The 12,270-nt window shown below is 37.7% G+C and overlaps 1 protein-coding gene across 1 annotated transcript in view; it reads left to right on the forward strand.

Moving 5' to 3' along the window:
• LRRK2 (leucine rich repeat kinase 2) overlaps positions 1-12,270 on the forward strand; it is a 138,010-nt gene that overhangs the window by 122,067 nt on the left and 3,673 nt on the right. Inside the window, exons 44-48 of the mRNA XM_045466554.1 lie at positions 2,645-2,839; positions 3,899-4,092; positions 5,613-5,685; positions 6,471-6,655; positions 10,475-10,627. Coding sequence (XP_045322510.1) covers positions 2,645-2,839; positions 3,899-4,092; positions 5,613-5,685; positions 6,471-6,655; positions 10,475-10,627 — 800 coding nt within the window. The remainder of the gene's footprint in view (positions 1-2,644; positions 2,840-3,898; positions 4,093-5,612; positions 5,686-6,470; positions 6,656-10,474; positions 10,628-12,270) is intronic.

Raw genomic sequence — 12,270 nt, forward strand, 5'->3', positions numbered from 1 at the left:
GCCCCGAAAATTTTTTGTTCAGCTTTAAAATGTCTACTCAAAAATTGCTGAATACATATGCTGATTTTATCAAGAATTATGTAATTATCTTGGCTACTTTCCCTACCTTCCCCTTCCTAATTTTATTGAGACATAATCGACATAAACACTGTGTTAGTTTTAGATTTACAACATGATGATTTGATACACGTATGTATTCTGAAATTATTACCGCAGTCAGTTTAGTTAACATTCATTACCTCAAAGTTATAATTTTTTTCTTATGTTAATAACTCTTAAGATCTACTCTCTTAGCAACTTTCAAATATTCTGTGTGATATTGTTAACATTAGTCACCATGCTATACATTACATCCCTGTCTTATAACCGGAAATTTGTACCTTTTGACCTGCTTCGCCCATTTTACCCACTCCCATGCCCTGCCTTTCACAACCACCAGTCCATTTTCTGTATCTGGAAGCTTTGTTTTGTTTATTTTATTTTATTCTTTTTTAGGTCCCACTTATATAAGTGATACAGTACAGTATCTGTCTTTTCTGTCTGATGTATTTTGCTTAACATTATACCCTCAAGGTCCATCCATGCTATTGCAAATGGCAAAATTTCCTTCTTATTTAATGGCTGAATAATATTCCATTGTGTGTATAGGTACACACATACATATATACATATACGTATATATCTTATTTTCTTTATCCGTTCATCCATTGATGGACACTTAGGTTGTTTCCATGTTTTGGCTATTGTTTTTTTTTTTTAATTTTTTTTTTCAACGTTTATTCATTTTTGGGACAGAGAGAGACAGAGCATGAACGGGGGAGGGGCAGAGAGAGAGGGAGACACAGAATCGGAAACAGGCTCCAGGCTCTGAGCCATCAGCCCAGAGCCTGATGCGGGGCTCGAACTCATGGACCGCGAGATCGTGACCTGGCTGAAGTCGGACGCCTAACTGACTGCGCCACCCAGGCGCCCCTGTTTTGGCTATTGTGAATCATGCTGCAGTGAACATGGGGGTGCAGATATCCTTTAAACATAAATGCTTTCATTTGCTTTAAATTTATACCCAGAAATAAAAGTTGAATGGTTTTTCTATTTATAATTTTTTGAGAAATTGCATACTGTTTTCCATAGCGGTTGCAGCAATTTACATTCCCACCAACAGTGTACAGGGAATCCTTTTTCTCCACATCCTTGCTAGCCCTTCTTTTTTCTTGTCTTTTTGATAGTAGCCATTCTGATAGGTGTGAGGTGATATCTCGTGGTGGTTTTGTTTTGCATTTCTGATGATTAGTGATGTTGAGCACTTTTTTCATGTACGAGCTGGCCATTTGTATGTCTACTTGTCTTTAAATTTTGGTTATAACTGGTATTCATCACATAGACTTCTTGTATTTTTAATTTGTTTTTCACAGTAAAATTTCCATAGCTTAATTATTATTTTATTCTTTACTCCTTTTTAAGTTCATTCATTTATTTTGAGAGAGAGAGTGTGACTGGCTGACAAGCAGAGAGAGAGAGGGAGAGAAAGAATCCCATGCAGTTTCCACACTATCAGCACAGAGCCTGAGGTGGACCTTGACCCCCAAACTGTGAGATCAGACCTGAGCCAAAACCAAGAGTCAGACACTTAACCAGTTGAGCAATCTAGGCGCCCCTACTCTATTCTCCTTTTATTTTCAACAATATTTCACCTTGTTTTTTTTTTTTTTTTGTAGTATATGATAGTATTTGACTTTGACCTACCCACTTAATCTTTAAATACAGTATATATTAGACAAGATGGGTAAACTCATTACCTTTGTCAGATGAGACACTGAGAGAATAAGGAGCTTTCTCTGCATCTCATGAGTGGAAGGCAAGTGGCTGTATCGTGGCTCTAATGCCACTCTCCTGAGTCCTGGTTCTGTTTTCTTACAGTTCTCTTCCCCACCCCCACCCTGTCTCTCTTGTTCTTTAGTGCTTCAAGGAAAAGCATGAAAACAGAATCTAGAATTGATTTGTGAATTGCATTACCAAAGATCAAAATTTCTTTTCCCTGCAACTGGCAGAAAGTCTATTCCGTTTGGTGGCCTGTGTTTATCTGTAACATGATGTGGCTCTGCAGTATAGACTTGAGTGTTGAATAGCTGCAGTCTATACTAATTTCTGTTCAGTTGGCACTTTTGGGATTTTCTGTTTTTTCAAGTTACAAAACATACATACAAAAGAGTATATTTTATGCTTAGTCTAAAACTAAGTATTATTTTAATGTAATTTTATCTGTAGTTTGGATTATTAATCTCGTTGCTTGGATTAGATCACAGTTTAACAGTTATAACATGCAGCTCTACGTTGTGCACAATAATATGATCTTTCTTTTTTTTTTTTTTCAACGTTTATTTATTTTTGGGACAGAGAGAGACAGAGCATGAACGGGGGAGGGGCAGAGAGAGAGGGAGACACAGAATCGGAAACAGGCTCCAGGCTCCGAGCCATCAGCCCAGAGCCCGACGCGGGGCTCGAACTCACGGACCGCGAGATCGTGACCTGGCTGAAGTCGGACGCTTAACCGACTGCGCCACCCAGGCGCCCCAATAATATGATCTTTCAAGAGGACATGTGTTAACTTGATGCATATTGTTTTGTTGTTTATAAACTTTCTCAGGTCTTTGACATTTTGAATTCAGCTGAGTTAATCTGTCTGATGAGACATATATCAATACCTAAAAACTTTATAGTTGAATGCATGGTTGCTACAAATCATAACAGCAAGAGTGCAAGCATCTGGCTGGGCTGTGGGCACACTGACAAAGGACAGCTCTCGTTTCTTGACTTAAATATGGAAAAACACACTTCTGAGGTAAATCAAAATACTCTTTAAATTACAAATACTTTAGAAAATTTATTTTGCAGGTTATGCTAAAGAATGTATCAGTTAAAAAGTTACTTAGAAAGAAGTGAATGAAAGCAATGTAGGAGTGTTGTTAGGTTAGTTTTCTGATGGAACAAGAGTATTTACATAACATTAAATAGTCTTTGTTTTGTTTTAAAATCATAGTATATGTTTGTGTCAGGTCAGGATCCCTAGAAACAGAGTTTAAGACAAAAGAGTCTTGTACAAGTGATGTAAGGAGAGAGTAACTTTTAAGGAAGTGAAGGAAGCCAATAGAACAGGGGAAGAAATTCCACAACAATGTAGTTTTTGAAGAAGTCTGCTGTCAGTCTTCAGCCATGAGAGACTGGGGTGTGGAGAGCAACACAGATTGGTCTCTCAAGGCCACCAGTCTTTCGTTCCCACATGGCAGTCAGGCATTGGCTGCGGTCTGCCCAAGGGTGGGTGTGGCCACGCCTGCCTGCCATTTCTGACCAAGCCAGCTCCCAGCAGTGGAGGGCAGTTATGTGGTGGAGGGTGCAACTCTGAGCTGTTAGTAATCAGCACTCACAGCAGCTGGGGGTCGGTGCTCATGACTGAAAGAGAAAATCTGGGTACTGCTCTACAACATGGGTCAACAAATTGTATTAGCAGAGATAAGATAAATTTCTAGACTTAAAAAATAAGCTAATATTGTGGCTGTTGGTGTGAAATACATGTTATGCCTAATCATTATTGCTAAGGTTGAACAATCCTCTCACATTATTTTGGTGGAGTGAGAAATATGGATACTGAAAAATAATTTTCAATTTTAATTTTAGTTTTAGATGCATTTTAGATAGGCAAAGTTGTTTGCCAGTTAACTCATTTATTATTGACAGTTAAATAAAATCGGCATTGTTTTTAAAATTAAGAGCAAGAGAGTAAAAAGAGTTCAGTGTATGGATAACGATGTTTTTATTCTATTCAAATTCTAGTCACTTAAGCCAGAATCAAGTTCATTAGAGTGTTGTTTTTTTGTTTTTTTTTTTTCCTTTTTTTTAACAGGAAGTTACTGACAGCAGAATACTGTGCCTAGCTTTGGTGCATCTTCCTGTTGAAAAGGAAAGCTGGATTGTGTGTGGGACACAGGCTGGCATGCTCCTGGTCATCAGTACCGAAGATGGGAAAAAGAGACATACCCTTAAAAAGATGACTGATTCTGTAACTTGCTTGTATTGCAATTCCGTTCCCAAGCAAAGGTATGGTAGTGAATTTGACCATTGGAGAAAGTTCCATACCTTTTAGATGACTGATTGTGTGGAAAACTTTGATTGCTTCAGCAAAGACTGCTCATTTTTAACATATTTCTATCAATATGCATATATTAAAGGGCATTGTGGGAGGCCACAAAGATATTCTTATAGATCAAGCTGAGGCAGTATGAGACAGGTCAGTCCTTTTCTTCAGGCCAACCAGCCCTACTGCTGGTATTACCGCAGCTCTGATCGATTTCATTACCACCCTTCACATCAGGTTACTTTTCTTTGTAAGTCCTCTTCAGAGATAATTTTCCATTTATTCTTTTTTTTGAATATCAGTAGCCTATTCCATATTGGTTTAAAACATGTCAGTTAACTATCAAATTGGGAAAATACCTAATAAATGAATTCGTAAGTTATTAATAGGTGAAAACGACTCAACCATTCTTGGTTACAGGGGTCTCATTTGAAATGAATTTATCTAACTGGCAGAATTTCAGATGTGAGTAACAGGCTGATTGTTATAATACTTGGGGCAGGATGATTTCCAGGAGCCATTAAGATTATACCCCATATATTTCTCCTGTTTACGTCAATAATGGAAAATAAATAAGTACATTAGAAAACCGTGAAACTCAAGTTTTTGGCAGCTGAAATATAAACTCCACTGGCAGTTTTGGAGTTGAAATTGTTTGGGTATTGTCAGAGAAAAAATTCACTCATCAGATGGTGTTAAATAAGCAAGGAAGACTTTATTTAAGATTATTCCAATAGGGGGCAGAGATTGAACTCTACTGATACAAAAGGTGGGAGAGTTTTTAATATTGATGGAGCTAGTGGAAACGTACTGCAGGTCATTGTGGGAGGCTCCATGTGATTAACTGATCTGTCTTTGCTAATTGTTGCTCATTGAAGTTAGGCTTCTACCCTCCCATGGAGACTGTAAGGTGGGGCCCTGCTTTTCTTTTTTTGTTTTAATTTTTTTAATGTTTATTTATTTTTGAGAGAGGGTCAGAGAGAGAGCGCACGTGCGTCCCTGTGTGCATGGGGGAGGGGCAGAGAGAGAGGGAGACACAGAATCCGAAGCAGGCTCCAGGCTCTGAGCTGTCAGCATAGAGCCCAATGTGGGGCTCGAACTCATGAACTCAGATCATGACTTGAGCTGAAGTCAGACACTTAACCGACTGAGCCACCTAGGTGCCCTGGGGTCCAGCCTTTCTTGATGATTATATTTCAAAAGGAAGGCTCCCAGTTCCTTGAGAAAGACATATCTAGGTTGTAAAACTGACAGGCTGGGAGAGGAGTTACATCTCAAATGTGCAGAGAAAGAATTAAAAGTTGTAAATTTTCTAAAGTAAATGCTGTAAAAAAATAAGCAAATTATAAAAAAGGGAGGTCAGGCGCCCATAGAGTCATGAAGAAAACTGTCTAAAGTTTAGTCAACCTAGGGGGAACGTTATGGCCATCTTGGTCAATATAAGCATTCTTTTTATAACAATTTTGACATTTTTTTCTTTTAGCAAGCAAAAAAACTTTCTTCTGGTGGGAACTGCTGATGGCAATTTAGCAATTTTTGAAGATAAAACTGTTAAGGTAAATGTTGAATCCATTCTACATCAAAAAATGTTAAGTTCTTTGTTTTATGTATGCTTATCCCCACTCCCCTTCTAAGTGATTATAAACTCCAGAAGAGCAAAGATCACAAATACTCTTTTCACCTTTTTTTCCCATCAAATCTTGCATACAATAGAACCTCTATAAATGTATGTGGACTGGCTGTACATTTTATATAAATGAACTAAGGATAAAAATGGTAAATGAGATCTGATTTATAATGTTAGGAATGAAAATAATTCTATTTTTATATAAATGAAGTGATAATTCCTTATAAATATATTGTGGAAAAAAACAAAACTTAAGTTTTAAATCTGGTTTGCCAAGTTTTTCTTTAGCCTGGAGGAAATCAATTAACTTTCTGTTCTTCAGATTCTCATTTATCAATAAAGCATTTATTCCTCCTTCCATCCATTCATCTTGTGGTTCCATCTATTTATCCAACATCCTACCCTTTATACTCCTTGTTATCAAAAAACATTACTAATGAGAGACAGACAAGTAGAGTATAACCCCTGGGTTATTTGCTGTACATTTTTTGCATGGAAAAGTAAAGAGATTGGTTATAAGGATCATGTTTTTGCATACCACTTGAATTTGAATACTGTTTTCATAAATCCTTTGAAAAATGTATCCTGAATTTTTATCTTAAGATCTCTAGCCATTTAAAATGGAATAGTAGCTTTTAGAAAGCACAGCAAATTTTACAGTGTTTCATTCTGCAGCTACTCAGTTTATTGAATGTGTTTCTCTTCTTGGCAAAGTGTAAAGGAGCCGCTCCTTTGAAGATACTAAATATAGGAAATGTCAGTACTCCACTGATGTGTTTGAGTGAATCCATGAATTCAACTGAAAAAAACATTATGTGGGGAGGATGTGGCACAAAACTTTTCTCATTTTCTGATGATTTCACCATTCAGAAGCTCATTGAGACAAAGACAAATCAGCTGTAAGTTATTTCTATCTATACAATTAATTTGCTACTTTATTCATATTTATTCTTTTTTGAGAGAGAGAGAGAGAGAGAAAGAGAGAGAGAGAGAGAGAGTGGGGAGGGGCAGGGAGAGAGAGAGAATCTTAAGCAGGCTTCACACCCAGCGTGGAGCCCTACTTTGGGCTCAATCTCATGACCCTGCGATCATGACCTGTGCTGAAATCAAGAGTCAGACGCTTAACCAACTGAGCCACCCAGGCGCCCCCATGTTTATTATTTATAATCATATTAATAATGTTGTTGCAACCCAAGCAAAAATCTTTTAAAATGCATAATTAATTTTTCTATTAAAAATGTCACCCAGCCTGTCACGTTTGGGATAAAATATGAAAAGCCATGATGATCTTAGTAGTATTTGTCAATCTCAATTTTTAACAATGTCATTATCCCTATATCAAATTAAACATAACTTTGAAAGGTAATAAAGTCAGTATTTTACTTCATCTGTGGGTTTTACATATGTGCTTTAGATAACTTGCATTAAGTATTGATTGTAGGAAACATGCACCTCAGGAATAAAGTCATCTCTAGATTCGGTAATTATACACATACCCTTTCTACAGCAAAGTTAGTGATACCACTTTCAAGCAAAAATAAAACAGAAACCTTGTCCTCATTTGTTCTTTCAATTTTTAGAATTGTGTTTTAACCAAATCATTGCAGTTGGCTCTCATAAGAGCCACATTCCTCAGTGAGAAGCAGGGTAGGTTGGTGGATAACAGCATAAATTGTAGTTCAGATATTGGCTTTGCTGTGTGTTGGTTATGTGAACTTGGGCAAGAACTACTCAAACATCCAGTCTTCTCTAATCCAAGGATTGTAATATATCGTACCTCAAAGGGATGTTTGGAAGACTAAACAAGAAAATTAATATAAGGAGCTAACATAATGCCCAGCACTTGGTAAGCTCTCAATAAATATTACTTGTGATTAGTATTAGCTTTGAGTCACAAATCCTCATCTCAGGGAATATCCTGGTTTCTCAATATCCATCTAATCACCTAAAACCTAAATTTGAGAGTAAACCTGGACTCCTTTATCTTTTACTCCCTTTGTCCATTTAACTCTTCTAATTGACACTCAAATTCTTTCATTTCTCACTTTCCTTCTACTGCTTCCACAGGCCAGGCTACCATCCATCATCAATAACCATACTAACAACAGCATCTTTTAACCAGTTCTCAACCTCTGATTGTGTTCCTTCAGTCTGTTCTCAACATTGCAGACAGAGGAGCTCTTCTAAAACACAACTCAGGGGGCGCCTGGGTGGCGCAGTCGGTTAAGCGTCCGACTTCAGCCAGGTCACGATCTTGCGGTCCGTGAGTTCGAGCCCCGCGTTGGGCTCTGGGCTGATGGCTCAGAGCCTGGAGCCTGTTTCCGATTCTGTGTCTCCCTCTCTCTCTCTGCCCCTCCCCCGTTCATGCTCTGTCTCTCTCTGTCCCAAAAATAAATAAACGTTGAAAAAAAAAAATTTAAAACACAACTCAGTCTGGTGTCAGTCTCTTGCTTAAAACCCTCAGTCACATCCCATTGTCCTTTGTTTGAAGTTCAGATTTCTTAAGGTAGGCTACCAGGCCCTGTAGGATTTAGTCCTTACTTCCCTCTCTGGATTAGTATTTTGCAGCCTCCTTGCTGCCTGTGCTTTAGACAAGCTGAAATCATCTCAGTTCTCAAAGACAGCCTGCTCCCTTTCGCCCCCAACCTGTGACTGTGATTTTCTTTTTTCCTGGCCGACTAATATGTTCCCTGCCCGTTTTAATGCCAATGTCGCTTCTTCTGAGTGGGTTGTCTTTGATTCCTCCTGTGCCGATTAGATGCCTTGGATTTGTTCTTCCAGTTCAGCTATTATTTCCCTTCGCAACATCTACCATACATTTTTATAAAAGAATTTTCAAAAATGCTCTCTTAATACTGAACTTAACTGGTCCTCAGCATTGGCCCCACTTAGAAACCATGAGATAGCTGAAAATACTATTATGCCTGGGACTCACCTCCAGACCAATTAAATCAGATGAATTAATCATGGGTGGGGCCCAGATTTCAGTATTTTTCTTTTCAGGCTCTCATGTGATTCTAAGGTCTTTGGGGTTCAGATACACTGCTATGTATTGTAAATTCTCATGGATGAGGACTTTTGTTTTTCTCTCTCATTCACAGATTTGTTTCCTAATGTGTGGTAAATGGATAAATCCATTTTCATTCTGTAATTTCCACTTTTTTTAAAAAACACGTTTTTATTCATTTATTTTTTTAATTAATTTTATTTTTTTGAGAGACAGAGAGAGAGAGAGAGAGAGAGGGAGGGAGAATGCACACAAGCTGTGGAGGGGCAGAGGGAGAGAATCTTAAGCAGGTTACATGCTCAGTCCAATCCCACAATGGTGAGATCATGACCTGAGCTAAAACCAAGCATTGGATGCCCAACCAACTGAGCCACCCAGGCATCCCTGTAATTTCCACTTTTAAGCAACCTAAAAAAAAAAAAAACCTGAAAATATTTAAAAAGAAAGGCCCCCAATTTTTTTTTTTTTATTTCATAGAGCATGTTATGAGATCATGGGAATCAACTCCCTAAAATTCAGCATAAGATTTGGAGTATAAATGCTGTACTAGAGAGAACACCCATAAACATGGCACTTGCAAAGCTGTTCATCACCTGAAAGAGATGAGGATCTGGTTTCATAGACACTTGGAAGTATTTGCTCTCTTCTCAAAAAGTGTCTCCTGTTACCTTCGTCTCTCCCTGGCTAAGCAGATACTGCATTGCTAATTAGATGCTGCTTCATCCTCATTACCCTCCTCATTGTCATCAGTTCGCGCTGATAGAGGCATGGTGGGTAGTGAGAGATGATGTGGTCTCTGGAGTCACAGGCCTCCAGAGACTTGTCGAGTCCTGCTTCTGTGACATGCTGGTTATGTGGCCTCGAGCAAGTTATTTAGCCTTTGTTAACTTTCTCTCATTGCAGACATGGAGGTTTGTAGTATTTTAGAAGATTGTTATTGAGGATCAAATGAGAGAATGCACAGAAGTATTTTATAAATTCTAAAATGTTATGTAATATTTGTACTAGTTTGAACTGTCTTCTGTTACATACAGCAAAAAAACTCAGAAAGAAATTGTCTAGGATGTAGTGGCTCTCTGGCAGCACATATTTTTGCCTCCCTTGCCAGAACAAGAAAGAGGAAGAAAAAAAAATGTTCCTGCCCTACAATAAACTAAAGGCTTTTAAACGGTGTGACATTTTCATGTCATTTATCAGGTCGAATTGCAACTTTAACCATTTTTACTTTTTCTTGGTTGTTCATTCCTTCTATTAGTTCATTCTGCTTCCATCCATCCTCTGTCCGTCTACTTAACAAACTGCCTACTTTGTTAGCTAGGCATTTTTTTCTAGATAGGTTCTTATCTATCTACACTTGTATCTGCTGGATAGATAGGTACTTATCCATGGTGACTCTTTACTGGATTGTGGGTATATTGAAAAGACATGGTCCTTGTCCTTAAGAAACCACATTTGCAGTCTAGTGTCAGGGACACACTAATTAATGAATACGATTTGATACTTAATGAGGTCTGTAGTGTTACAGGTATACCAGTGCGGGAAAGGGAATGACTGGTATATTTTGATAGGTCAGGGAAGTATTCCAGAGGAGCTGACATTTAAGTTAAATAAACATCAAAGGCTAAGTAGAAGTTTGCCATGAAGGTAGGGCCTATGCTAGCCAATCTGTTTGCAAGAAATGAAGAATAGTGACATTCTTTTGTCCCTCTAGGTTTTCTTATGCAGCTTTCAGTGATTCCAACATCATAGCAGTGGTGGTGGACACGGCTCTCTACGTTGCTAAGAAAAATAGCCCATTTGTGGAAGTATGGGATAAGAAGACTGAAAAACTCTGTGAACTTATAGACTGTGTGCACTTTTTAAAGTAAATTGTTTTCTTTAAATTGTATTTTACTGTGGAAAGAACTCAGTGTGAAATTGACCCTCTTAACAAATTTTTGGGTGTACAACATATTATTGTTCACTATAGGTACAATGTCATTGGTTCTTATTTTGTGCTTATTAGAGCTGTTTTTATACTTCAGACTTAGAGAGGCAGTATGGCTAATTTTACTTTGTTTCTACCTCTCACTAGAACACTAAACAACTCAGAAACAAAATTGCTAATTCTTGTCAGCACCATCTCTTGGTATCTAGCAAGTAGTTTCATTTTGGAAAAATAAAAAAAAATAGGAACATGATATATATGGTTTCTTCAAGATATTACAAAGAATATTCACCAATGAAAAAATAGTATGTTATTGAAAGTGATCATACTGGATTCCTTGCTGACTGTACATTTAGTAGTGTTACAATATCAAAGTTTACTACTTGTAATTAGACTATAGGTCCAAGGATACTTTGTTCTAAAGACAAAGTCACGAAACAGTTTAAAAAATGGGGGAAACCTACTGGACTGACCAATGCACGAACTGCTTAAGGATGAAGGATCAAGACACCAGACTGACAACCAATTCTTAGTCTAATCCAGCACATCTCAGACTTTAAATCACGCACATCTTTTGTGTGCTGCTGGTGGGAAAGGGGACCACTCAACCTTATTTGGGGAGGGGTAGAGAGAGAGGGAGACACAGAATCTGAAGCAGTCTCCAGGCTCTGAGCTGTCAGCACGGAGCCTGAACTCACCAACCACAAGATCATGACCTGAGCTGAAGTCGGACGCTTACTGACTGAGCCACCCAGGTGCCCCTGTTTTATCTTGTTTTTATGTATAGATTTTTTATTCTCTGGAGAACATTTAGATTACACACTGTATCTATAAAATGAAACTTCAAGGTTGACTTTCCCAGAATGTTTTCATTTTTCTCTGGATGGTAAGGAGATTGACATTCTGAAGTGTTGACAGTTCTGCCTGGTAAAGGTTCCCTTACTTCCTGAAGTCCTAAAAGTATTAGAACTGTTTTATTTCCGGACACCTCATTTTTGTCATGAATTATTCATTGGCTCAGAGAAACATTTAGTGGTTTGTATTGGTATCTTTTACATGTAAATGATTAAAATTTAATTTTCCTTTGTAACCTTTAGACTTCATGGAAAGAAACTTTTTCTATTTATATTGGGCAAATTTATTCTTTTCTTTTACACTGGGTTATATAGGCTTATTATTTATAAAAATTATATCCATTTTTAAAGTTTATATATTTATTTTGAGGGAGAGAGAGAGAGAGAGAGGCAGAGAGAGAGAGAGAGAGGCAGAGAGAGAATCCCAAACAGGCTCCACTCTGTCAGCGTGGAGCCTGATGCAAACCTGAGCCAAAAACAAGAGACAGACGTTTAGCCAACTGAGCCACTTTATTTTATCCATTTTATTTACTTTAGAATTTCTTGAAGGGGCTGTGTTATCTTTGATAATTTACGTTTCAAGGAGAGAAGCCACTTTGATGTTCTGTATTTAGCAACACTCGTTTTGTAGAATTTTAATGATATATAATGTATACAATTATGTATTCATAATTTAAAATGCTATATATAGTGTGCATGTGTAGACATCTGCTTTATCTCTTAATT

This window comes from Leopardus geoffroyi, chromosome B4 (genome assembly GCF_018350155.1).
Source record: "Leopardus geoffroyi isolate Oge1 chromosome B4, O.geoffroyi_Oge1_pat1.0, whole genome shotgun sequence".
Lineage (NCBI taxonomy): Eukaryota > Metazoa > Chordata > Mammalia > Carnivora > Felidae > Leopardus > Leopardus geoffroyi.